General features: G+C 49.1%; 1 protein-coding gene across 3 annotated transcripts in view; it reads right to left on the bottom strand.

Annotated features, from left to right (window-relative positions):
• Positions 1–26,990, bottom strand: part of HSPA12A (heat shock protein family A (Hsp70) member 12A) — a 310,784-nt gene that overhangs the window by 128,057 nt on the left and 155,737 nt on the right. For all 3 annotated transcript variants that reach the window (XM_083149953.1, XM_083149955.1, XM_083149952.1), the window contains exon 7: positions 12,041–12,191. In XM_083149953.1, coding sequence (XP_083006079.1) covers positions 12,041–12,191 — 151 coding nt within the window. The remainder of the gene's footprint in view (positions 1–12,040; positions 12,192–26,990) is intronic.

The raw sequence follows: 26,990 nt of genomic DNA, 5'->3' as shown, positions 1-26,990 counted from the left end.
TGAATCGCTTGAAGTAGCAACTGGCTGGGATCCCCCAGGTAGGAGGGAATGGAGTCATGCTGCGGGTTTCTCTGGTTGTTTGGAGTCTGGACGACGGGAGCCTGGGGCCGAGGAAGTGGTTGCGCAACCAAAACCTCTGCCTCTGCCACGAGAAGCGGTAAAGGAGCCTCTAGACTTACCTCTGAATTTGGGTGCACCCCATAAGGAACGAAAAGCCGGTCCCTGATAAGGCCTTTTAGGAGGTGGAGCCGAGGAGGGAAGGAAGGTAGACTTCCCCCCTGTGGCCTGAGCAATCAGCTTATCTAATTCCGGCCCAAAGAGGACGTCCCCTGTAAAGGGTAGGGCCTCTAAAGCTTTCTTAATGTCTGCCTTCGCCTGCCAGGACTTAAGTCACAAGGACCTTCTGGCTGTAATAGACTGAGCAGAAATCCTTGCTACCAGGGCCGCAGAATCCCTCACTGCCTCTCCTATGTACACTGCAGATTCACGCATCTGCTCCGCTAACTGAATGAACTCCTCAGGAGAACCTAGGTCATCCAAACCTTTGGATAATTCCTCCGCCCATTTCTCCATGGCCCTACTGACCCAGGAGATAACAAAAATAGGATGAAGGGAAACGCCTGCTGTTGAAAAAATTTACTTTAACCCCGCCTCCAGACGCCTGTCTGGCGCCTCCTTGAGGGCCACCGCCCCCGGAATGGGAAGCGCTGCTTTCTTGGAAAGCTTTGACACTGAGGCGTCTGCTAACGGCGGATTCTCCCATTTTGCTCTTGCCTCCGGAGCAAATGGATATGAAGCCTTAAAGCGTTTGGACAATTGAAATTTTTTCTCTGGAGACCTCCAAATGTCCAAAAGAGGTTTCTCCAATTCTATAGACTCAGGAAAAGTTACTACAGCTTTAGTAGAACGTCCGAAAATAGAAACAGGTGTCGGCGGCTCCTGCTCGCCGACACTGAGAGTAGTCTTAATAGCCTGAATCAGGGCCTCTATGCCCTGGGCCTCCTCCTGAGGTACCTCCTCCGCTGGAGCAAGAGGGTCCTCCTGAAACTCCCCCTCTTCCTGAGGATCCCCCGGCCCCTCATCCGAAGTGTCTACCTGTAGTAACAAGGGGACACCCCGTTTCCTAGGGGGAGGAGGAGCACTGACGGAGCTCGTAGGCACCACTGTGGCCTGGACTAATGCATCCACTGATTTGATCAGATCTCTGGCCCAGGAAGGCTCTGCTGAGGACATGGAAGCCAGTTGTGAATGTAAGGACTCCTTGTCCCTACGAGACGCAGGCAATTCTGATGCCAGAGTGGCTAAAACACTGATAACCCCCTCAGTGTTCAGGAGAGAGACAGATTGACTCTGTCCAAAATCCCCCTGATAGCAATTAGATAGATAGATAGACACAAGGAAACTCCTTTAACATGCTGTGTAAACTGCTGGTTACACTGAGTGCAGGCAAACAGCTTCTGAGAAGCTTTTGACTGCGACTTGGCTGCCATTCTATGTAGAAAACACAGTCCCCACACACACACAACCCTTACACACTGAACAACAGTAAAGTTGGTGTAGAGCAGAAAAAAGTACAATAGGGGGAGAGGAGCGCGCCTTCCCCGAATTAGGCCCACCCTGAGATACTCTCCAGCGGGGAACTCCCAACAGGAGAAACCCCCTTCACTCACCCAGCGCAGTGTCCACAGCCTGAGGTGAAGGAGAGATGCCTAGCTGTCCTGTTCTGGTGTCCATAGAGGCACAGCAAATCTGGGAAGCAGCGTGGGCAGAGAATGGCGTCTGTACACGCCGAGGACCGCAGCCAGTAAGAGACAGCGCTAGAGCCCGCCTCATCCATCCTCCATCACAGCGCACGCTGTAGACAGCGGCGCTGATAGACAGCGGCGCTGATAGACAGCCTGCTTCCCCTGCTGGACCAGCGCGTAACACTGGTCCAGCCGTCACCCGACGCCTTGCGCCCAAACGCCCTGCTCTCTCCGGTGGGCGACTAGACCATGGTCCCGTAACACAAGCCGCAGGCGGCTGCGGCGGGACCCCGGCGCCGATGCACCAGTGGCCGGAGTCAGCAGCGTGCGCCGCAGGCGGTGCCGCTCTGACCCCCCCCCGGAGAGCTTTCCCACGTAGCAGGCAGCCAGCAGGGTATCCCTGGCTGCCTGTCCTCACTTCAATAAAAATTTGAAAATTAAAAAATAAATAACAAAGAGCCCCAAAAGGAGCCCCTTGCCCAGGGATCGGACTCCTCCGGACACTTAACTAAGACTGAAGTCTGAGGGGAGGATAGAGGGGGAGGAGCCATGCCACACTTCAAAGTTCTTAAAGTGCCGACTCCTCCATTACACCCCTCTATCCCCCAGCGTAGTGACTTCATGTCCCCAAGGATGAAGGAGAAACAAAGAAACCTTTCTAAACTGAAATCCATGCTCCAATGACAATACAAGGCATTCAAATGGCATTGCAAGAGACAGGAGACAGTATAATACCCTGCAAAGATACAGGGCAAGATACAACAGAGTCCAAACCTCAGCAGTGCTCCGCATATGCAACAAGCAGGGAATGGGATACATTCTAGAGCTTGGGTGTGGTGGTCAATGTCATATCCAGTTCAGCATTGCCCTATAGAAGCCTATATTCTTCTATTGTGGCTCCCTGCTATGAGGGGTCCAACCGCATCCTCCCAGCAGACCCCATGGTGTGCGTGTCACTCAACACATGTATACATAAGGCTCCAGGTTCTAAACACTGAAGTTCTATCATCGCAAAGGATGGCTCTTACAGCAAGACATCTTAATGCATATGGTTTTACTAGACGCCATTATGCATGCAGATGCATCACAAGCAAATACCGATGCTTGCTGCATCCCGCCAATTGGATTATATGATAATTGTTATAATTTATTATATGCTACCTGTCAAGCACACACAAGACATGATGATAATAAGAAATGGTCTGCTAAATGATCACCTTGTGAGAGACAAAATACCTTCAACAATGCACTAAAATAAGCCATAAAACCAACAAAATAAAAGATAATGCATGATGGAATTATCCTTGGGCCTTCCTTTATGTTGTACGTGAAAAAGAACTGGAACAGTTTAAAAAAACAATCACTTCAACATTAGGAACTGCAAGTTTTGTGGCTGAAGTGCTTGGTTTGTTTGGAAGACACAAAAAAGACCAGAACTTTGTGGTTTGGTCAAACCAAAACACCAGTAGGCTTAAGAAGGCTAAAAGTATTGTTTTTAATCATCATATTTTGAACACATCAGAGTCATCATCTCCAGCACAATCCATCATCAATGTCATGTATGCATGTCACAGCTGTTGGACCTTGCAGATTTCCATCAAATCATGGTAAATATGTGACTGGACCATTCATGGATACCCTATCCTTCTGGACAGTGGGATATGGTATAGAGAATACTGATGGAAGCGGTTTAAACAAGCAATTAGTGGAGATGGTGGAGAGAAAATATGAGATGGAACATTGGGGAGATAGGGGAGGGAGATAAGAGAGGGAATATGGGAAGATAGAGAAAATTGGGGGAGATGAGGGCGAGAGTGAGAGAGGGAATACGGGGGATATTGAAAAGGGAGCTGAGAAAAAGAATATGGGAGATTGGATAAAGTGAGAGAGGCAATAGGGGGAGATAATGGAAAGAGTGAGAGAGGGAATATGGGAATATTGGTGAGGGAGATGAGAGTGGGAACAGGGGGAGATGGGGGAGAAGGTCAATAGGGATAGATGGGACAGAGAGAGGGAATAGGGAGGAACACGTGGGGACAGAGTGAGGAAGGGAACAGGGGGAGATAAGAGATTAGAGATGTAGGGGGAAATTTACTAAAGGAAATTTGTAAAAAAATAGGTGTATTTGTATCCAGAAATACACTTATTTTTGACATTTACTATCCCGAAAATACGGCAATTCGTAGTCATATTGATGTGCTATCAATACGAATACGAATTGCCGTATTTACGGGATAGTAAATGTCAAAAATAAGTGTATTTCTGGATACAAATACACCTATTTTTTTACAAATTTCCTTTAGTAAATTTCCCCCGAATAGTCAAAAATGGAGAGGGAGAGAGGGAGTTAATGAAGATGGGGAGATGGGGAGGGAGATGCGAAAGAGAAAAGGGGGAAGGGGTGAGAGATGGAATACGAGGAGACAGGGGAGAGAGTGAAGAAATAAGAGGAAATAGGGGAGGGATTATAGGGAGATGGGGATAGAGTGAGAGAGGTAATAAGAAAAGATGGGGAGAGAGACGAGAGAGTGAGAAAGGGAAATGAAGGAGATGGATGAGAGAGAGAGTGATAGAAGGAAAAGGGGCAGATGAGGGAGAGAGAGTGAGATGGGGAATAGGGGGAGATGGAGGAAGGAGATGAGCGATGTCATAGGGGGAGATGATGGAAAATAACACAGGGAAACGAAGAAGATGGATGAGAGAGTGAAAGAGGGAATAGGGGAAGATGAGGGAGAGAGAGTGAGAGGAAATTGGGAGAGCTTGGTAAGTGAGGGAACATAGTAAGATGTTGGAGGGTTAAGAGAGGGAATGGGGGGAGATGGGGAAAGAGCGAGAGAGGTAATAGGGAGAGTGAGAGAGGGAATATGGGCAGATGAGAGAGGAAAGTCACGCTATACATATCATGGTGTCTCCAGTGTGGGGGCAGCCATGTTGGAGACCAAGGTTTCTCCAATTCCCTGCCAGGGTTTCCTCCAGCCAATCCCGTGTGTCTTTCCCTGATAAAAGGGGTCTGGCCCATGTCTCCCTGCCAGTGCTTCAGTCTACCTCCTGGAGAGTGGTTCAGTGAATGTGCTCCACAGTGTTCCTGCCTAACCTGCTGCTGCTTCTGTCCGGTGTACCTTAAAGTCCTAGTACCACAGTGACCTTCCAGCGTGCCGCAGTAGACCCACCTCTCTCCTGTTGGGATTTCCGTTCTGTGCCTCTCAGTTACCTTCAAAGTTCCTCAGAGACTCTCAGCAGATACCCAGGTATTCCAAAGTCTACACCAGTGGTAGCCAACCTTAGCCCTGGAGAGCTACCAACAGTTCACATTTTCCAGACAACCTAGCTGCTGCACAGCTGCACTCATTAATCACTGACACATTTTAAAAGATCCACAGATGGAGCTAATTAGCTCACTTGTGATTCTGTGAGGAGACCTGCAAAACATGCACTGTTGGTAGCTCTCGAGGACTAGGTCTACACTATGCTAAAGTCTACACTATGCTAGTGTCTGCAGTGTGTCTAGGGTTACCACCTAGTCCCTTTAATTCCGGACACATGTTAATTACACAGGTTCTGTGGCAGTTTAAAATCAGGTGAAGTGGAGTCTTGAAGTCAGCCAGCCACAGAACCTGTGTAATTAATATGTGTCCGGAATTAAAGGGACTAGGTGTCTGCAGTGTGTCTTCTAAAGTGTCGACAGTATACCAAGTGTCTTCAGTTCTACAGTGTTTTCTAAAGTGTCGACGGTATACCAAGTGTCTACAGTTCTACAGTGTTTTCTAAAGTGTCAACAGTATACCAAGTGTATACAGTTCTACAGTGTCTTCTAAGTATCACAGTGTCTTCTAAGTATCACAGTGTCGACAGTATCTTCTAAGTATCACAGTGTCTACAGTGTCATCAAAGTGTCTACAGTGTCTTCACAGTATTCCACAGTACCAAGACTTCACAGTATTCAGTCTTCACATTATTCCACAGTAGTAACCCAAGTGCCTCGGTCTTCATAGTATCCGCAGTGTGCTCCAGTACCCGCAGTGTGCTCCAGTACCCGCAGTGTGCTCCAGTAACCGCAGTGTGCTCCAGTATCCGCAGTGTGCTCCAGTATCCGCAGTGTGCTCCAGTATCCGCAGTATGTCCAAGTGCCTCAGTTGTCCAAGTGCCGCAGCTATCCTTAGCTGCTTCTAGGAGCTCCAAGTTACCACAGTCATCTCCGAGGTCTTTATCTTTTACTACAAACTCTTACAGTGGACTTCAAACCCCTTCATCATCTTTAACTTCCTTATCGTTGTATCTGCAAGTTCTACATCAGTCTATCCATTATTATACAAACTGTCACCATTGTTATTACCATTCATTTACCTCGTTACCAGCTATGTGCTAATATTCCTATTGATTGTATTCTAAGACCTGATCATTAAACTCTTCAATCTTATCCAAGTTCTCCTTCGTTCATCCTTTATCCTGGTTTATGTGAAAGCCAACCACCGAACATCATATCCATCCACTCACTTCCTCAGCTACCCCTTTCCTGACAGTCCCACTAATACACCAGAGTGTGACAGTAGTCACACTATACACAGCAGGACATGTTAGGATAGTCACACGATTCACAGGACATGTCAGGATAGTCACCCTATACACTGGACATGTCAGGATAGTCACGCTATACACTGGACATGTCAGGATAGTCACGCTATACACAGGACATGTCAGGATAGTCACACGATTCACAGGACATGTCAGGATAGTCACCCTATACACAGGACATGTCAGGATAGTCACCCTATACACAGGACATGTCAGGATAGTCACGCTATACACTGGACATGTCAGGATAGTCACGCTATACACTGGACATGTCAGGATAGTCACGCTATACACTGGACATGTCAGGATAGTCACCCTATTCACTGGACATGTCAGGATAGTCACCCTATTCACAGGACATGTCAGGATAGTCACCCTATACACAGGACATGTCAGGATAGTCACACTATTCACATGACATGTCAGGATAGTCACCCTATACACTGGACATGTCAGGATAGTCACCCTATACACTGGACATGTCAGGATAGTCACGCTATACACAAGACATGTCAGGATAGTCACCCTATACACAGGACATGTCAGGATCTTCACGCTATACACTGGACATGTCAGGATAGTCACCCTATTCACAGGACATGTCAGGATAGTCACGCTATACACTGGACATGTCAGGATAGTCACACTATTCACAGGACATGTCAGGATAGTCACCCTATACACTGGACATGTCAGGATAGTCACCCTATACACTGGACATGTCAGGATAGTCACGCTATACACAAGACATGTCAGGATAATCACCCTATACACAGGACATGTCAGGATCTTCACGCTATACACTGGACATGTCAGGATAGTCACACTATTCACAGGACATGTCAGGATAGTCACCCTATACACAGGACAAGTCAGGATAGTCACTCTATACATAGGACATGTCAGGATAGTCACGCTATACACTGGACATGTCAGGATAGTCACGCTATACACTGGACATGTCAGGATAGTCACGCTATACACTGGACATGTCAGGATAGTCACCCTATACACTGGACATGTCAGGATAGTCACCCTATTCACAGGACATGTCAGGATAGTCACCCTATACACAGGACATGTCAGGATAGTCACCCTATTCACAGGACATGTCAGGATAGTCACACTATTCACAGGACATGTCAGGATAGTCACCCTATACACTGGACATGTCAGGGTAGTCACCCTATACACTGGATATGTCAGGATAGTCACGCTATACACAAGACATGTCAGGATAGTCACCCTATACACTGGACATGTCAGGATAGTCACCCTATACACTGGACATGTCAGGATAGTCACCCTATACACTGGACATGTCAGGATAGTCACCCTATACACTGGACATGTCAGGATAGTCACCCTATACACTGGACATGTCAGGATAGTCACGCTATACACTGGACATGTCAGGATAGGCACGCTATACACAGGACATGTCAGGATAGTCACGCTATACACAGGACATGTCAGGATAGTCACGCTATACACAGGACATGTCAGGATAGTCACGCTATTCACAGGACATGTCAGGATAGTCACCCTATACACTGGACATGTCAGGATAGTCACGCTATACACAGGTCATGTCAGGATAGTCACGCTATACACAGCACATGTCAGGATAGTCACGCTATTCACAGGACATGTCAGGATAGTCACCCTATACACAGGACATGTCAGGATAGTCACCCTATACACAGGACATGTCAGGATAGTCACCCTATACACAGGACATGTCAGGATAGTCACCCTATACACAGGACATGTCAGGATAGTCACCCTATATACAGGACATGTCAGGATAGTCACCCTATACAATGGACATGTCAGGATAGTCACCCTATACACTGGACATGTCAGGATAGTCACCCTATACACTGGACATGTCAGGATAGTCACGCTATACACAGGACATGTCAGGATAGTCACCCTATACACAGGACATGTCAGGATAGTCACCCTATACACAGGACATGTCAGGATAGTCACGCTATACACAGGACATGTCAGGATAGTCACCCTATACACAGGACATGTCAGGATAGTCACGCTACACACAGGACATGTCAGGATAGTCACGCTACACACAGGACATGTCAGGATAGTCACCCTATACACAGGACATGTCAGGATAGTAAGACTATACACAGGACATGTCAGGATAGTAAGACTATACACAGGACATGTCAGGATAGTCACGCTATACACAGGACATGTCAGGATAGTCACGCTATACACAGGACATGTCAGGATCTTCACGCTATACATAGGACATGTCAGGATAGGCACGCTATTCACAGGACATGTCAGGATAGTCACCCTATACACTGGACATGTCAGGATAGTCACGCTATACACAGGACATGTCAGGATAGTCACGCTATACACAGGACATGTCAGGATAGTCACGCTATTCACAGGACATGTCAGGATAGTCACCCTATACACTGGACATGTCAGGATAGTCACGCTATACACAGGTCATGTCAGGATAGTCACGCTATACACAGGACATGTCAGGATAGTCACCCTATACACAGGACATGTCAGGATAGTCACCCTATATACAGGACATGTCAGGATAGTCACCCTATACAATGGACATGTCAGGATAGTCACCCTATAAACTGGACATGTCAGGATAGTCACCCTATACACTGGACATGTCAGGATAGTCACGCTATACACAGGACATGTCAGGATAGTCACGCTATACACAGGACATGTCAGGATAGTCACGCTATACACAGGACATGTCAGGATAGTCACACTATACACAGGACATGTCAGGATAGTCACACGATTCACAGGACATGTCAGGATAGTCACCCTATACACAGGACATGTCAGGATAGTCACCCTATACACAGGACAAGTCAGGATAGTCACCCTATACACAGGACATGTCAGGATAGTCACGCTATACACTGGACATGTCAGGATAGTCACGCTATACACTGGACATGTCAGGATAGTCACGCTATACACTGGACATGTCAGGATAGTCACGCTATACACTGGACATGTCAGGATAGTCACCCTATTCACAGGACATGTCAGGATAGTCACCCTATACACAGGACATGTCAGGATAGTCACCCTATACACAGGACATGTCAGGATAGTCACACTATTCACAGGACATGTCAGGATAGTCACCCTATACACTGGACATGTCAGGATAGTCACCCTATACACTGGACATGTCAGGATAGTCACGCTATACACAAGACATGTCAGGATAGTCACCCTATACACTGGACATGTCAGGATAGTCACCCTATACACTGGACATGTCAGGATAGTCACCCTATACACTGGACATGTCAGGATAGTCACCCTATACACTGGACATGTCAGGATAGTCACCCTATACACTGGACATGTCAGGATAGTCACGCTATACACAGGACATGTCAGGATAGGCACGCTATACACAGGACATGTCAGGATAGTCACGCTATACACAGGACATGTCAGGATAGTCACGCTATTCACAGGACATGTCAGGATAGTCACCCTATACACTGGACATGTCAGGATAGTCACACTATACACAGGTCATGTCAGGATAGTCACGCTATACACAGCACATGTCAGGATAGTCACGCTATTCACAGGACATGTCAGGATAGTCACCCTATACACAGGACATGTCAGGATAGTCACCCTATACACAGGACATGTCAGGATAGTCACCCTATACACAGGACATGTCAGGATAGTCACCCTATACACAGGACATGTCAGGATAGTCACCCTATATACAGGACATGTCAGGATAGTCACCCTATATAATGGACATGTCAGGATAGTCACCCTATAAACTGGACATGTCAGGATAGTCACCCTATACACTGGACATGTCAGGATAGTCACGCTATACACAGGACATGTCAGGATAGTCACCCTATACACAGGACATGTCAGGATAGTCACCCTATACACAGGACATGTCAGGATAGTCACGCTATACACAGGACATGTCAGGATAGTCACCCTATACACAGGACATGTCAGGATAGTCACGCTACACACAGGACATGTCAGGATAGTCACGCTACACACAGGACATGTCAGGATAGTCACCCTATACACAGGACATGTCAGGATAGTCACGCTATACACAGGACATGTCAGGATAGTCACGCTATACACAGGACATGTCAGGATCTTCACTCTATACATAGGACATGTCAGGATAGGCACGCTATTCACAGGACATGTCAGGATAGTCACCCTATACACTGGACATGTCAGGATAGTCACGCTATACACAGGACATGTCAGGATAGTCACGCTATACACAGGACATGTCAGGATAGTCACGCTATTCACAGGACATGTCAGGATAGTCACCCTATACACTGGACATGTCAGGATAGTCACGCTATACACAGGTCATGTCAGGATAGTCACGCTATACACAGCACATGTCAGGATAGTCACGCTATTCACAGGACATGTCAGGATAGTCACCCTATACACAGGACATGTCAGGATAGTCACCCTATACACAGGACATGTCAGGATAGTCACCCTATACACAGGACATGTCAGGATAGTCACCCTATACACAGGACATGTCAGGATAGTCACCCTATACACAGGACATGTCAGGATAGTCACCCTATATACAGGACATGTCAGGATAGTCACCCTATACAATGGACATGTCAGGATAGTCACCCTATAAACTGGACATGTCAGGATAGTCACCCTATACACGGGACATGTCTGGATAGTCACACTATACACGGGACATGTCAGGATAGTCACCCTATACACAGGACATGTCAGGATAGTCACTCTATACACTGGACATGTCAGGATAGTCACGCTATACACAGGACATGTCAGGATAGTCACCCTATACACAGGACATGTCAGGATAGTCACCCTACACACAAGACATGTCAGGATAGTCACGCTACACACAGGACATGTCAGGATAGTCACCCTATACACAGGACATGTCAGGATAGTCACGCTATACACAGGACATGTCAGGATAGTCACGCTATACACAGGACATGTCAGGATCTTCACGCTATACATAGGACATGTCAGGATAGGCACGCTATACACTGGACATGTCAGGATAGTCACCCTATACACTGGACATGTCAGGATAGTCACGCTATACACAGGTCATGTCAGGATAGTCACGCTATTCACAGGACATGTCAGGATAGTCACCCTATACACAGGACATGTCAGGATAGTCACCCTATACACAGGACATGTCAGGATAGTCACCCTATACAATGGACATGTCAGGATAGTCACCCTATACAATGGACATGTCAGGATAGTCACCCTATACACTGGACATGTCAGGATAGTCACCCTATACACAGGACATGTCAGGATAGTCACCCTATACACAGGACATGTCAGGATAGTCACCCTATACACAGGACATGTCAGGATAGTCACCCTATACACAGGACATGTCAGGATAGTCACGCTATACACAGGACATGTCATGATAGTCACGCTATACACAGGACATGTCAGGATAGTCACCCTATACACAGGACATGTCAGGATAGTCACCCTATACACAGGACATGTCAGGATAGTCACGCTATACACAGGACATGTCAGGATAGTCACGCTATACACTGGACATGTCAGGATAGTCACCCTATACACTGGACATGTCAGGATAGTCACCCTATACACTGGACATGCCATGATAGAAGACAACAGACCTGGATCTGTGGGGCTGATGCCATTGATTGCAGCCTTGCTGCTGAGGTCGATCATCTGGTGCAGTCGAAGTTTCCTGCAGTATATAGAGGCCCCCTCAGGTTCTAGAGAGATAATCAGCTGCTCAGGGTTCTCCGGAGACACCATTCCGGCCTATAGACAAGATGGATGAGAGAGAGAGTGTTAGGTATTAGGTTATGGATGTGCTGTGGATGTGGTCTGCGTGTGCTGTGGATGTGCTGTGAATGTGGCTTGCGTGTGTTGTGGATGTGCCGTGAATGTGGCCTGCGTGTGTTGTGGATGTGCCGTGAATGTGGCCTGCGTGTGTTGTGGATGTGCTGTGAATGTGGTCTGCGTGTGCTGTGGATGTGCTGTGGATGTGGTCTGTGTGTGCTGTGAATGTGCTGTGGATGTGGTTTGCATGTGCTGTGGATGTGCTGTGAATGTGGCCTGCATGTGTTGTGGATGTGCTGTGAATGTGGTTTGTATTATTATTATTATTTTATTTATAAGGCGCCACAAGTGTTTTGCAGCACCATACAAAGGAACAGTACAGGGAAACAAACTTAATATTACAGTAAATAAATAACAAAATAGAGTACAGGTAAAAAGAATGCTACAGTTCAATACACATTACAGCTTAAATGTACGTAGTGAGGACTTGACCAATCATTATTATTAATAATAGCCTTTATACAGCACCACAAGGGTTCCGCAGCGCCCAGTTACAGAGTGCACATAATCAGACAGTGACTTACAGCTGAAGACAATGCAGGACAAATACAGGGTAAATGATTATTGGAACATCAGCCGATTACGTCAACGTAAGTATCTAGGTGGCAGCAAACAGCGAGCTATGGTGCAGTGGAAGACTGCTGAAGTAAGAAAGATAAGCACATGAGGTAAGAGGTCCCTGCTCTTGAGAGCTTACATTCTAAAGAGGAGGGGCAGACAGACAGGGGTGACACCAGAGGGGTAGACAGGGCAAGGAACAGAAGGTTAGGAGGACAGTTTGCTGGGTTTGGTGTAGTGGGTCTTAAAAGCCCGTTTGAAGCTCTGTATAGAAGTGGAGAGTCTGAGGGGGAGAGGTAAAGAATTCCAGAGTAAGGGAGGTGCACGTAAAAATATTGGCGGTAGGAGTGGGAGGAGGTAATAAGTTGGCAGGAGAGCCAACAGGCGTCAGCCGAGCGAAGGGGATGAGTGGGAGTGTAAAGGGATATAAGGTCAGAGATGTAAATGGGAGAGGAGTGGGTGAGGGCTTTGTAAGTGAGTGTGAGACGTTTGAATTGAATTCTGAAAGGGAAGGGAAGCCAGTGAAGGGTTTATAGAAGAGGGGAGGTGGAGGTAGTGCGTTTGGTGAGGAAGACGAGCCGGGCTGCATCATTGAGAATAGATTGGAATACGGACAGGCATTTGTCAGGGATACCAGTTAGGAGGAGATTGCAGTAGTCCAGCCTGGATATGGTCAGTGAGTGGATAATGGTCTTAATGGCATCCTGAGTGAGAAAAGGTCTAATTCTGGAAATATTTTTGAGATGAAGATGGCAGGTTTGTGAGAGGTGCTGAATATGTGGTTTGAAGGAGAGAGAGGAGTCAAGGATTACTCCAAGACAGCGTACTTGGGAGCAAGAGGTGATCGTCGTGCCATCAGTAGATAATGAGATTGTGGGAAGCGAGGTTGTGCGGGAGGGTGGGAAGACGATCATCTTGCCATCAGTAGATAATGAGATTGTGGGAAGCGAGGTTGTGCGGGAGGGTGGGAAGATGATCGTCGTGCCATCAGTAGATAATGAGATTGTGGGAAGCGAGATTGTGCGGGAGGGTGGGAAGATTATTATCTCAGTCTTGGACATGTTAAGTTTGAGAAAGTGCTGGGACATCCAGGAAGAGATAGCAGAGAGACAGTTGGAGATACCCGTGAGGAAAGCGGGGGAGGGGGGGGGGGTCAGGAGATGAACGGTAGATTTGAGTAACATCAGAAAATCATCATCAGACCAATGTGCTACTATGGGCTGGTGGCCAAAGATGGAGATGAGTATGCGGACAAAGGTAGTCACTAAGTGTTTCAGTATGGGAGAGCTGTGTAGAGAAGAGGGCTTTGACAACAAGAGGGAAGAGGGCCCTTGCCACACTCTGGCGTTTTGTAGGGACTGGCACATGGGGAGTACCCTTAGAGGAGACAGGGATTGGATGGCGGAGGGTTGGTGGTTGGATGTACTGCCTTCTCATATACCAGGATCGAGGATGAACGCGGAGAACTTGGATATGATTGAAGAGTTTAATGAAAAGGTCTTAGCATACAATCAAATAGGAATAATAGCACACAGCAAGTAATGAGATGAATGATAACAGTAGCAACGGTTACAGTTTGTACAATGACGAGACTATGAAGAGAGGCTTGCTTACACAACAATTATGAGATTGAAGATGATGAAGGAGTTTGGCGACCATTGTAAAAGTTCGTAGTAACGATAGAAGACTTTTGTAGATAGCTGTGGCAACTTGGAAGACGTGGAAGTCTTGATACTGTGGAACACTGTGAAGACTTGATACTGTGGTACACTGTGAAGACTGGCTACTGTGGAATACTGTGAAGACTGGCTACTGTGGAATACTGTGAAAGGTTCTAGCACTTGACCACAGTGAATACTCTGTAGTACTTTGAAGACACTGTAGATACGTTAGTGCTTTAGATGATACTGTAGACACTTTGAAGACACTGTAGTCACTGTGATACTTGGAAGACACTGTAGAACGGTAGACACTTTGGTATACATCGACACTTTAGAAGACACTGTAGAACTGTAGACACTTTGGTATACGTCAACACTTTAGAAAACACTGTAGAACTGTAGACACTTGGTATACTGTCGACACTTTATAAAACTCTGTAGAACTGTAGACACTTGGTATACCGTTGACACTTTAGAAAACACTGTAGAACTGTAGACACTTGGTATACTGTCGACACTTCAGAAGACACACTGCAGACACTAGCATACTGTAGACTTTAGCATACTGTAGACTTTAGCATAGTATAGACTTTGGAATACCTGGGTATATGCTGAGAGTCTCTGAGGAACTTTGAAGGTAACTGAGAGGCACAGAACGGCAATCCCAACAGGAGAGAGGTGGGTTTGCTGTGGCACGCTGGAAGGTCACTGTGGTACTAGGACTTTAAGGTACACCGGACAGAAGCAGCAGGTTAGGCAGGAACACTGTGGAGCACAGTCACTGAACCACTCTCCAGGAGGTAGTCTGAAGCACTGGCAGGGAGACATGGGCCAGACCCCTTTTATCAGGGAAACACACACGGGATTGGCTGGAGGAAACCCTGGCAGGGAATTGGAGAAACCTTGGTCTCCAACATGGCTGCCCCCACACTTGGGACACCACGAAGAACCAGGCATACCTCCTCTCACAGCCACAGACACGCAGCAGGTCTGCCCCTCCACTGCACTGGACCTGCCTCCTGTGCGCCCCTGGTCCCCGGCGTCCTGACCATACCACGCGGCCAGCAGGACAGAGAGCGCGACCCCTAACTGTGGTAAGCCTCTGAGCGCTGACAGCCCTGCTCTGAGGAGCTTACAATCTAGTAGGAAGGGGAGATAGACAGATTACATGAGGTGCAAGCGAGTGGGAGGTGGCTTGATAGCAGGATGTAAGCAGGCAGAGATTGTCAAGGTGTGTTGCAGGGGTCAGAGCAGTGAAGTAACTACAGGGGATGCAGGGGATGCAACTGCTATGGGGCCCGGGGGTTGGGGGGGCCCGAGGACCCAGCAGTCAATCCCCTGCACCCCTTTACGTTTTTTTCTTCCTTTTTATAGAATTAATTGCGCAGAAACTTTAAGTGCCGCTTACCGGGCAGCTCTACTTCCTCTTAAAGAAGGAAGGAGGTTGGAGGAAGCGGGGTACGGAAATGGCAGGCTGCATACGCGGCTCTACACTAGAGTGCAGAGGCAGGCTGCGGCTGAGGGCTGATGACTTCTTCAATTGCCGTGCGCCCGCATACCAGTGGGCGCCGTGCTGCTCCCGCGCATGAGAAGAAGATGATCCCCATAGTGCAGCTGTAGCACTGTGCGTGGGGATATCGGAGGATAGGAGTCGGAGACTTTCAGAGCTCCTGCGCAGGGTGCTGCCTGCACACACCCTTTACAACACCCAGAGGATGGCTCCTGAACCAAAAGGCAGGTAACCGGCGTGGGGGATATGCACTGGAATTGGAGGCGCTACCTCTCCTTCATCCCACCCCTTCCAGTGCATCATGATTGCCCTCACTACCGCGACTTCTGCCTGTGGCTCCTCCTGTGTGGGCCTGCACCCCTCCCCCCTGCAAGTGCCAGCCTGCTTCACCTGTTTAGCCCTGCACTACTCCCTCGCCCCAAATGCCAGCCTGCCTCACCTACATAGGCCTGCACCCCCCCCCTCCTCCCTCCAAGTACCAGCCTGCCTCCCCTGTGTGGGCCTGCACCCTCCCTGCAAGTGCCAGCCTGGCCCACCTTTCTGGGCCTGCAACAACTGTGCCTCCTCCTCTCTCACCCCCCCCCTCCCTCACTCACACTTTGTTCCCCCTATCTCTCCCTTGCTCTATGACACTCTCTCTCCTGCTTTCTGCCTGACACTATCTCCTCCTTCTTTCTCTGACACACTATTTCTCTCCCTCTCTCTCCCTGATGCTGCCTTTCTCCATTACACCCTCTCGCCTCTATTTTTCACTCCCTTTTTTTCCAGGATACAGTATCTCTCCCTGCCCCCCCCCCCCTATTCATTCTCTATTGCTCTTCACTTTTTCACCCTGACAACCTCTTTATCTCTCACTCTACTGCCCCACTAAGAGGCATTGTAGTGACAACGGTGGGGGCCCTCTCAAGATTTTGAAATGGGGCCCACACCGTTCTAGTTACGCCTCTGGGTCAGAGGACAAGCCTCAGGACTAAGTTATGCAGTGGAAGGGTACGCTTTGATGAATAGGTGAGTTTTCATACCTTGAAAAAGGCAGTATATGCCGAAACGCGTTGGTACACGCACATACCCTCACCGCAACAATCCTGAAACATTCCAACACCCACGCCGAAGGAATACCCAGTATCCAGTCTCCTCCGGCAGGAGTCGAGCGTTTACAGTCTGAAGACGCGACCACGGGTACAGGCACTGTTCTCGCGAGAACAGAAACCCGGAAGTCGCGTCACACAGACCAACGGGGAATCTCCACACACAGAACGGACAGTGGACGCTGCGGCTGCAGCAGTCCCAGTACGGAGGAGCGAACCGCGCCACTACACACCCCATCGCCTCCGGGTCCAATTACCATCAACCCCCACAATCGGTCAGGACTGACCAGGGGACAGCAGGAACCGACATAAGAGGCTCAAGCACCTGTACGGTAAGGAGCAGTGCAGCGGGACGCCGCATACTGCTCACACCTGACATTTACTCCAAACACAGTAACAGCATCACTGTGTGGAACATCAGAAACACACAGGACACGGAGGGACATAAGCCAGTGGGCTTATGGTAGAAAGGGGTCTGTTGATCCCCCGATCCCCGATTGTGTTATATATATTTTTAATAAACAGAATTTACATTTAAATCATTGGGACATCCACTTCATTTCCAGCAGACACACACACACATAGGAGCAGCGCTTAAGCCCACCCATCGTCTTCTCTGTATACTCAACACACAGGGGGTAGGGATACCCCTGTGGCTGAGCAGCGCTCCAAAACACTCCCAAGGTGAGCGCAGTACACCCCACCCACAACTCAGAGTTTTCAGTGCCCGTATGTAGCTTTGAAAAGTCGGGGAGACTCTAATGGGGTGAGGGAGTACATTCCACTGAAGGGATGCAGTACGGGCAAAGTCCTGAACTCTGGAGTGGGAAGCATTGATCAGGGTGGAGGAGAGACAGCAGTTGTCAGCTCAAAATAGAGGGCGGGAGGGAGTATGACTGGAGATGAGGTTGGAGATATATGGAGAAATGGAATTAGAGATAGCCCAGTATGTGAGTGTGAGGTGTTTAAAAAGGATCCCCTTGTTGAAGGGGGGTGGCAGAAGTGGAGCTGCAGGAGAGGAAGATAAGCCTGGATGTGGACTTAAGGACACATTGGAGAGGAGCTAGTTGGGATCGAGCGAGGCTGGTGAGGAGAACATTGCAGTAGTCGAGCCGTGAGATGACCAGTGAGTGGATGATGAGTTTAGTTGCACTCTGGGAGAGAAAAGGCCTGATGTGAGCAATGTTGCGTAACTGGAACCGACAGGAATGGGCCAGAGCTTGGAAGAGGGGTGCAAAGGAGAAGGAGGAGTCAAGAGTTACACACAGGCAGCGGAGTTGGGCAATGGGGGAGATGGCGGTGTTGATAACAGTGATAGAGATATTAGTAGGGCATGTCACTCTAGGTAGGCGAAATATAATGAGTTCAGTTTTGTCCATGTTGTGCTTCAGTGAGCGCTCTGACATCCAGGAGGAGATAGCAGAGAGGCAGTTGGAAACCTGAGAGAGATCAGTAAGGGACAGGTCAGGAGAGAAGAGGTAGATTTGTGTGTCATCAGCATAGAGGTGGTATAGTGCCCAGGGAAGAGGTGTGGAGGGAGAATAGAAGGGGGCCAAGGACAGAACCCTCAGGAACACTGACATATATTATAGAAGGTGGTGAGGTGGGGAAAGAGGCAGAGACTGAGAAGAAACAGTTGGTGAGGTAAGAGGTAAACCAGTCAAGGACCGAGTAAGAGAGGCCAATGTTTTGGAATACGATCCAGAGTGTCAAAGGCAGCAGTGAGGTCCAGAATGTCAGCAGCGGCGGACACAGGCTGAGTGACAGGTCTGCAACGCCGCAGCGCATCACTTCCGCCCGGCCGGGGGACACTGTTAGTGCTTGGGCCATGTCGCCCGGAGGTTGCTTGGCAAACAGGGGATGCCGGGTGATGCGCATCAGGCCAGCTGTTTAAAATTAAAACTATCAGGGGGCTTGGTCCGGCGGTGGCTGATTGGCCAGCACATCCCTTTTAAAGGGATCTGGCCCAGGTCAGCCCCGCCGGTGATATTGTTTCCTGCAGAGTGCCTGCAGCACTCTGTTGTCAGTCTTGCTGTGTCCCGGTGCTGCTTGGTCCTGTCTAGCCATGGTCCTGCCGTGTTCCAGTCATTGTCCAGCCGTGGTTCAGCCGTTGTCCAGCTGCCATCTTGCTGCAGTCTCAGTCCAGTCCTGGTCTGGTTTCAGTCCAGTCTTGGTCCGGTTACGGTCCTGTCTTGGTCCGGCCCTGGTCCAGTCTTGATCCGGTTCCGTCTTGGTCAGTGTATCACCATCCAGTCCTGCCAAGTCGCTCCTGGCGTGCACGTTACCATCCTGTGCTGCCGGAGGGTTTGGTCTGGTCACGTAAGTGCTCCAGTGGAGCCTTGTTCCTTATCTTTTTATTTCTGCAAGCAAGCAGCCTTTATCCTGAGTTATCCTTATTATTGTCCTAGTCCAGCTCTCCGTGATTCAGAGAGGCCCACGGTTGTAGGCTCACACCTGTTCTGTGAATGTGGTCTGTGTGTGCTGTGGATGTGGTCTGCGTGTGCTGTGGATGTGGACTGCGTGTGCTGTGGATGTGGACTGCGTGTGCTGTGGATGTGGTCTGCGTGTGCTGTGGATGTGGTCTGCGTGTGCTGTGGATGTGGTCTGCGTGTGCTGTGGATGTGGTCTGCGTGTGCTGTGGATGTGGTCTGCGTGTGCTATGAATGTGCCATGAATGTGGTCTTTGTGTGCTGTGAATGCGGTCTGTGTGCTGTGAATGTAGTCTGCATGTGCTGTGAATTTGGTCGAGTGTGCTGTGGATGTGGTCTGCGTGTTCTGTGAATGTGGTCTGCGTGTTCTGTGAATGTGTTCTATGTATGCTGTGAATGTGCTCTGCTTGTGCTGAGAACGTGGTCTTTGTGTGCTGTGAATGGGGTGTGCGTGTGCTGTGAATGTGTTCTGCATGTGCTGTGGATCTGGTCTATGGCCCTTATTCTGATTGAGTCAGGCGGCTGCGTGTGCTTTTGGACGTCCGATGTTTGGTGTTTGCGTATGTGCAGAGGCGTTTCTGTGCATGTCCGAACACTGCGTGAGTTCCATGCAGAAAACGATGGGTCGGAACCATCCGAGCAGGGGGTGTGAAGGGCTGTTTGGGCTCATTACCATATGCATACGTCCCGCGTTTCATGGACGTTCCCATGACAATGCTGGCCGTACGTATGGTAATCCGTCCGTGACGCACGTGTGGCGGGCGGACATCTGACATAGCCGGATGCCAGCTGCCCGCCCATATCCCTGCTTTCATACAGGGAAATGTCCGAGTGGTCTGGAGCACTTGGTGCTGCCTGACGGCTCGGTCCATCATTCCATGGTCGGTGACCATCAGAGAATGGGTGAGGTTCCCACAGATGGCGGAGGTGTTCAGATGGTGTGAGCGATCCCTACGGTAGGCGGGGCTAAGAACACTCGGTGCCCGTCCAAAATACGCATCCGTCCAATTGAACTACAATAAGGGCCTATGTGTGCTGTGGATGGGGTCAGCATGTGATGTGAATGCGGTCTATGTACGCTTTGAATGTGGTCTACATGTGATGTGGATGTTTACTGCGTGTGCTGTGAATGTGTCCTGCGTGTGCTATGAATGTATTCTATGTGTGAGTTGGATGTGGTCTGAGAGTGCTCTGGATGTCGTCTGCATGTGCTGTAAATGTGGTCTGCGTGTGAGGCCGATGTGGTCTGTGTGTGCTGTGGATGTCCTCTGCCTGTGCTGTGAATGTGATCTGTGTGTGTGCTGTGAATGTGGTTTGTGTGTGCTGTGGATGTGATCTATGTGTGCTGTGAATGTGGTCTATGTGTGCTGTGGTCTGCATTTGCTTTCGATGTGGTCGGCATGTGCTGTTGATGTGGTCTGCATGTGATTTGAATGTGGTCTGCGTGTGCTCTGGATGTGGTCTACATGTGCTGTGAATGTGGTCTGCATGTGCTGTGGATGTGGACTATGTGTGCTGTGGATTTGGTCTGCAGGGTGAATGTGGTCTGCGTGTGCTGTGGATGTGGTTTGTATGTGCTGTTGATGTGGTCTATCTGTGCTGTGAATGTGGTCTGCGTGTGCTGTAAATGTGGTCTGTTTGTGCTGTGGATCTGGTCTGCATTTGCTGTGAATGAAGGTCTGTGTGTGCTGTGGATGTGGTCTACATGTGCTGTGGATGTGGTCTATGTGTGCTCTTAATGTGGTCTGTGAATGAAGGTCTGTGTGTGCTGTGGATTGTATGTGCTGTGAATGAAGGTCTGTGTGTGCTGTGGATGTTGTCTGTGTGTGCTGTGGATGTGGTCTGTGCGTGTGCTGTGGATGTGGTCTGCATGTGCTTTGGATGTGCTGTAAACGTGGTCTGCATGTGCTGTGGATGTGCTGTGAATGTGCTCTGCATGTGCTGTGGATGTGGTATGCATGTGCTATGAATGTGTTCTATGTTTGAGCTGGATGTGGTCGGTGTGTGCTGTGGATGTCCTCTGCCTGTGCTGTGGATGTTCTCTGCCTGTGCTGGGAATGTGGTCTGTGTGTGCTGTGAATGTGGTCTGTGTGTGCTGTGGATGTCCTCTGCCTGTGCTGTGGATGTCCTCTGCCTGTGCTGTGAATGTGGTCTGCGTGTGCTGTGAATGTGGTATGTGTTTGCCGTGGATGTGGTCTTGGTGTGCTGTGGATGTGCTGTGAATGTGGTCTTTGTGTGCTGTGAAAGTGGTCTGTGTGCGCTGTGGATGTGGTTTTCATTTGCTGTGGATGTGGTCTGCATGTGCTGTGGATGTGGTCTGCATGGGATGTGAATGTGATCTGCGTGTGCTGTGAATGTAGTCTGTATGTGTTGTGAATGTGGTCTGTTCTGCATGTGCTGTGGTTGTCCTCTGCCTGTGCTGTGAATGTGGTCTGCGTGTGCTGTTGATGTGGTCTTGGTGTGCTGTGGATGTGCTGTGAATGTGGTCTTTGTGTGCTGTGAATGTGGTCTGCATGTGCTGTGGATATGCTGTGAATGTGGTCTGCGTGTGCTGTGTATGTTGTCTGTGCTGTGGATGTGGTCTGCATGTGCTGTGGATGTTCTGTGAATGTGGTCTTTGTGTGCTGTGAAAGTGGTCTGCGTGTGCTGTTGATGTGGTCTTGGTGTGCTGTGGATGTGCTGTGAATGTGGTCTCTGTGTGCTGTGAATGTGGTCTGCATGTGCTGTGGATATGCTGTGAATGTGGTCTGCATGTGCTGTGTATGTTGTCTGTGCTGTGGATGTGGTCTGCATGTGCTGTGGATGTGCTGTGAATGTGGTCTTTGTGTGCTGTGAAAGTGGTCTGTGTGCGCTGTGGATGTGGTTTTCATTTGCTGTGGATGTGGTCTGCATGTGCTGTGTATGTGCTGTGGATGTGGTCTGCATGGGATGTGAATGTGGTCTGCGTGTGCTGTGAATGTAGTCTGTATGTGTTGTGAATGTGGTCTGCATGTGCTGTGGATGTGTTCTGCGTGTGCTGTGGATGTCCTCTGCCTGTGCTGTGAATGTGGTCTGCGTGTGCTGTTGATGTGGTCTTGGTGTGCTGTGGATGTACTGTGAATGTGGTCTTTGTGTGCTGTGAATGTGGTCTCTGTGTGCTGTGAATATGGTATGCGTGTGTTGTGAATGTGGTCTGTGTGTGCTGTATATGTGGTCTGCGTTTGCTGTGGATGTGGTCTGCATGTGGTGTGGATGTGGTCTATGTGTGCTGTGAATGTGGTCTGCGTGTGCTGTGAATGTGTTCTGTGTGTACTGTGGAAGTGGTCTGTGTGTGCTGTGGAAGTGGTCTGCATGTGCTGTGAATGAAGGTCTGCATGTGCTGTGGATGTGGACTGCGTGTGCTGTGGATGTGTTCTGCGTGTGCTGTGGATGTCCTCTGCCTGTGCTGTGAATGTGGTCTGCGTGTGCTGTTGATGTGGTCTTGGTGTGCTGTGGATGTACTGTGAATGTGGTCTTTGTGTGCTGTGAATGTGGTCTCTGTGTGCTGTGAATATGGTATGCGTGTGTTGTGAATGTGGTCTGTGTGTGCTGTATATGTGGTCTGCGTTTGCTGTGGATGTGGTCTGCATGTGCTGTGGATGTGGTCTATGTGTGCTGTGGATGTGGTCTGCATGTGCTCTGGATGTGGTCTTCATGTACTGTGGATGTGGTCTACATGTGCTGTGAATTTTGTCTGCATGTGGTGTGGATGTGGTCTATGTGTGCTGTGAATGTGGTCTGCGTGTGCTGTGAATGTGTTCTGTGTGTGCTGTGAATGTATTCTGTGTGTGCTGTGGAAGTGGTCTGCATGTGCTGTGAATGAAGGTCTGCATGTGCTGTGGATGTGGACTGCGTGTGCTGTGGATGTGGTCTGCATGTGCTGTAGATGTGGTCTATGTGTGCTGTTAATATGGTCTGTGTGTGCTGTGAATGTGGTCTGTGTGTGCTGTGGATGTTGTATGTATGTGCTGTGAATGAAGGTTTGTGTGTGCTGTGGATGTGGTCTGCATGTGCTGTGGATGTGCTGTGAATGTGGTCTGCATGTGCTGTGGATGTGCTGTGAATGTGGTCTGCATGTGCTGTGAATATGCTGTGAATGTGGTCTGTGTGTCCTTTAGATGTGCTGTGAATGTTGTTTGCATGTGCTGTGAGTGTGATCTTCGTGTGCTGTGAATGTGGTCTGTGTGTGCCGTGGATGTGCTGTGAATGTGGTCTTTCTGTGCTGTGCTTGTGCTGTGAATGTGGTCTTTCTGTGCTGTGGATGTGCTGTGAATGTGGTCTGTGTGTGCTGTGGATGTGGTCTGCGTGTGCTATGATTGTGTTCTATGTCTGAAGTGGATGTGGTCTGTGTGTGATGTAAATGTCTTCTTCCTGTGCTGTGAATGTGGTCTGTGTGTGCTGTGGATGTCCTCTGTCTGTGCTGTGAATGTGGTCTGTGTGTGCTGTGGATGTCCTCTGCCTGTGCTGTGGATGTGGTCTGCATGTGCTGTGCATGTGCTGTGGATGTGCTGTGAATGTGGTCTGCATGTGCTGTGAATGTGATCTGCGTGCCCTGTGAATGTGGTCTGCATGTGCTGTGAATGTGATCTGCGTGCCCTGTGAATGTGGTCTGCATGTGCTGTGGATATGCTGTGAATGTGGTCTGCGTGTGCTGTGTATGTTGTCTGTGCTGTGAATGTGGTCTGCATGTGCTGTGGATATGCTGTGAATGTTGTCTGTGCTGTGGATGTGGTCTGCATGTGCTGTGAATGTGGTCTGCATGTGCTGTGGATGTGCTGTGAATGTGGCCTGCGTGTGCTGTGTATGTTGTCTGTGCTGTGGATGTGGTTTGCATGTGCTGTGAATGTGGTCTGCATGTGCTGTGGATGTGCTGTGAATGTGGCCTGCGTGTGCTGTGTATGTTGTCTGTGCTGTGAATATGGTCTGCATGTGCTGTGGATGTGCTGTGAATGTGGCCTGTGTGTGCTGTGGATGTGGTCTGTGTGTGCTGTGTATGTTGTCTGTGCTGTGAATGTGGTCTGTGTGTGCTGTGTATGTTGTCTGTGCTGTGAATGTGGTCTGCATGTGCTGTGGATGTGCTGTGAATGTGGTCTGCATATGCTGTGCATGTGGTCTTTCTGCGCTGTGGATGTGGTCTGTGTGTGCTGTGGATGTGCTGTGAATGTGGTCTGTGTGTGCTTTGTATGTTGTCTGTGCTGTGAATGTGGTCTGCATGTGCTGTGGATGTGGTCTGTGTGTGCTGTGGATGTGGTCTGTGTGTGCTGTGGATGTGCTGTGAATGTGGTCTGCATGTGCTGTGGATGTGGTCTGTGTGTGCTGTGGATGTGGTCTGTGTGTGTTGTGAATGTGGTCTGCATGTGCTGTGGATGTGGTCTGTGTGTGTTGTGAATGTGGTCTGTGTGTGCTGTGTATGTTGTCTGTGCTGTGAATGTGGTCTGCATGTGCTGTGGATGTGCTGTGAATGTGGTCTGCATATGCTGTGCATGTGGTCTTTCTGCGCTGTGGATGTGGTCTGTGTGTGCTGTGGATGTGCTGTGAATGTGGTCTGTGTGTGCTTTGTATGTTGTCTGTGCTGTGAATGTGGTCTGCATGTGCTGTGGATGTGGTCTGTGTGTGCTGTGGATGTGGTCTGTGTGTGCTGTGGATGTGCTGTGAATGTGGTCTGCATGTGCTGTGGATGTGGTCTGTGTGTGCTGTGGATGTGGTCTGTGTGTGTTGTGAATGTGGTCTGCATGTGCTGTGGATGTGGTCTGTGTGTGTTGTGAATGTGGTCTGTGTGTGCTGTGTATGTTGTCTGTGCTGTGAATGTGGTCTGCATGTGCTGTGGATGTGCTGTGAATGTGGTCTGCATATGCTGTGCATGTGGTCTTTCTGCGCTGTGGATGTGGTCTGTGTGTGCTGTGGATGTGCTGTGAATGTGGTCTGTGTGTGCTTTGTATGTTGTCTGTGCTGTGAATGTGGTCTGCATGTGCTGTGGATGTGGTCTGTGTGTGCTGTGGATGTGGTCTGTGTGTGTTGTGGATGTGCTGTGAATGTGGTCTGCATGTGCTGTGAATGTGGTCTGCATGTGCTGTGGATGTGGTCTGTGTGTGCTGTGGATGTGGTCTGTGTGTGCTGTGGATGTGCTGTGAATGTGGTCTGCATGTGCTGTGGATGTGGTCTGTGTGTGCTGTGGATGTGGTCTGTGTGTGTTGTGAATGTGGTCTGCATGTGCTGTGTATGTTGCATGTGCTGTGGATGTGGTCTGTGTGCCCTGTACATGAGGAGTATAGCTGTGGATCATTGTGATGACTGCGGTCATGTATATGGATTGCTCTGTGTGTGACAAGCTGCTTTCTGTGCTTCCTCTGCACACTGTACAGATACAGAATCACAGATGCACCAAGCACACACTGTGTTTTCTGTGTGTGTGTGTGTGTGTGTGTGTGTGTGTGTGTGTGTGTGTGTGAGTCTGAGTCCTCAATCAGTGCAATGGACCAGTGATCAGCTACCAAGAAGAGGAGACAGGAGCCTTACCATGAGGAGGGAGAATGTGAGCTTAGAAAGTTCAGTACTGGTTCTATTATGCTTGTTTAACTTTTTCCTGACAACTTATTTATATGATTTAAAAGTTTGATACATCCTATAATTAACTTGTAGTGTGTAATTGCATTGTAATTTAACTCTCTATTGTATACTAGGGGGTTAGTCGCAGGGAGGTAGATAAAATTGGTGGGGCCCTGATTGAGAATCTCACTCAGTGCATGTTGTGCAAGATGTATGCGCACCTGGAGCAAGAGTCCCAGTGCGAATACATCTGCACGAGATGTGAGCGAACGTCCGTCCTGGAAGCCCAGGTCACTGATCTAGAGCGGGCCGTTCAGCGACTGAGAGACATTTACAATCTTGAGCAAAGCATAGATAGAACAGTGGAGGAGTTGCAGATGGGGTCACTGGTAGAGGAGGAGGATCAGGCAGCCAGCTGGGTCACGGTTAGAAGGGGAAACAAGAGGGACAGGAGGGACAGGAACGACATCTCGGATCTATCACACCCGAACAAATTTGCCCGGTTGGACGAAGTTTCGGGGGAGGATAGAGACGAAATGACGGAGCTGGAGGAGACGGCTCCCTCTAGCTACCAGAGGAGCGGTCCCTCTAGCTCAAACGGGATGACAGTTAGTGAGGTACCAAGGCAGATAGTGGTGGTAGGGGATTCCATCATTAGGAGAACAGACAGGGCAATCTGCTATCGGGACCGCGATCGCCGCACGGTCTGTTGCCTCCCGGGTGCTCGGGTACGGCACATCGCGGACCGAGTCGACAGATTGTTGGGAGGGGCTGGGAGCAACCCGGCGGTCTTGGTGCACATCGGCACCAACGACAAAGTCAATGGTAGGTGGGATGTCCTCAAGAAAGAGTGTAGGGAATTAGGTAAGAAATTAAAGGCGAGGACATCTAGGGTAATTTTCTCGGAA

This window comes from Crinia signifera, chromosome 6, assembly GCF_055691185.1.
Source record: "Crinia signifera chromosome 6, ASM5569118v1, whole genome shotgun sequence".
In the NCBI taxonomy this organism is placed as follows: Eukaryota; Metazoa; Chordata; class Amphibia; order Anura; family Myobatrachidae; genus Crinia; species Crinia signifera.
The sequence above is the reverse complement of the archived record's forward strand: the minus strand, read 5'-3'. Positions and strand labels throughout refer to the sequence as shown.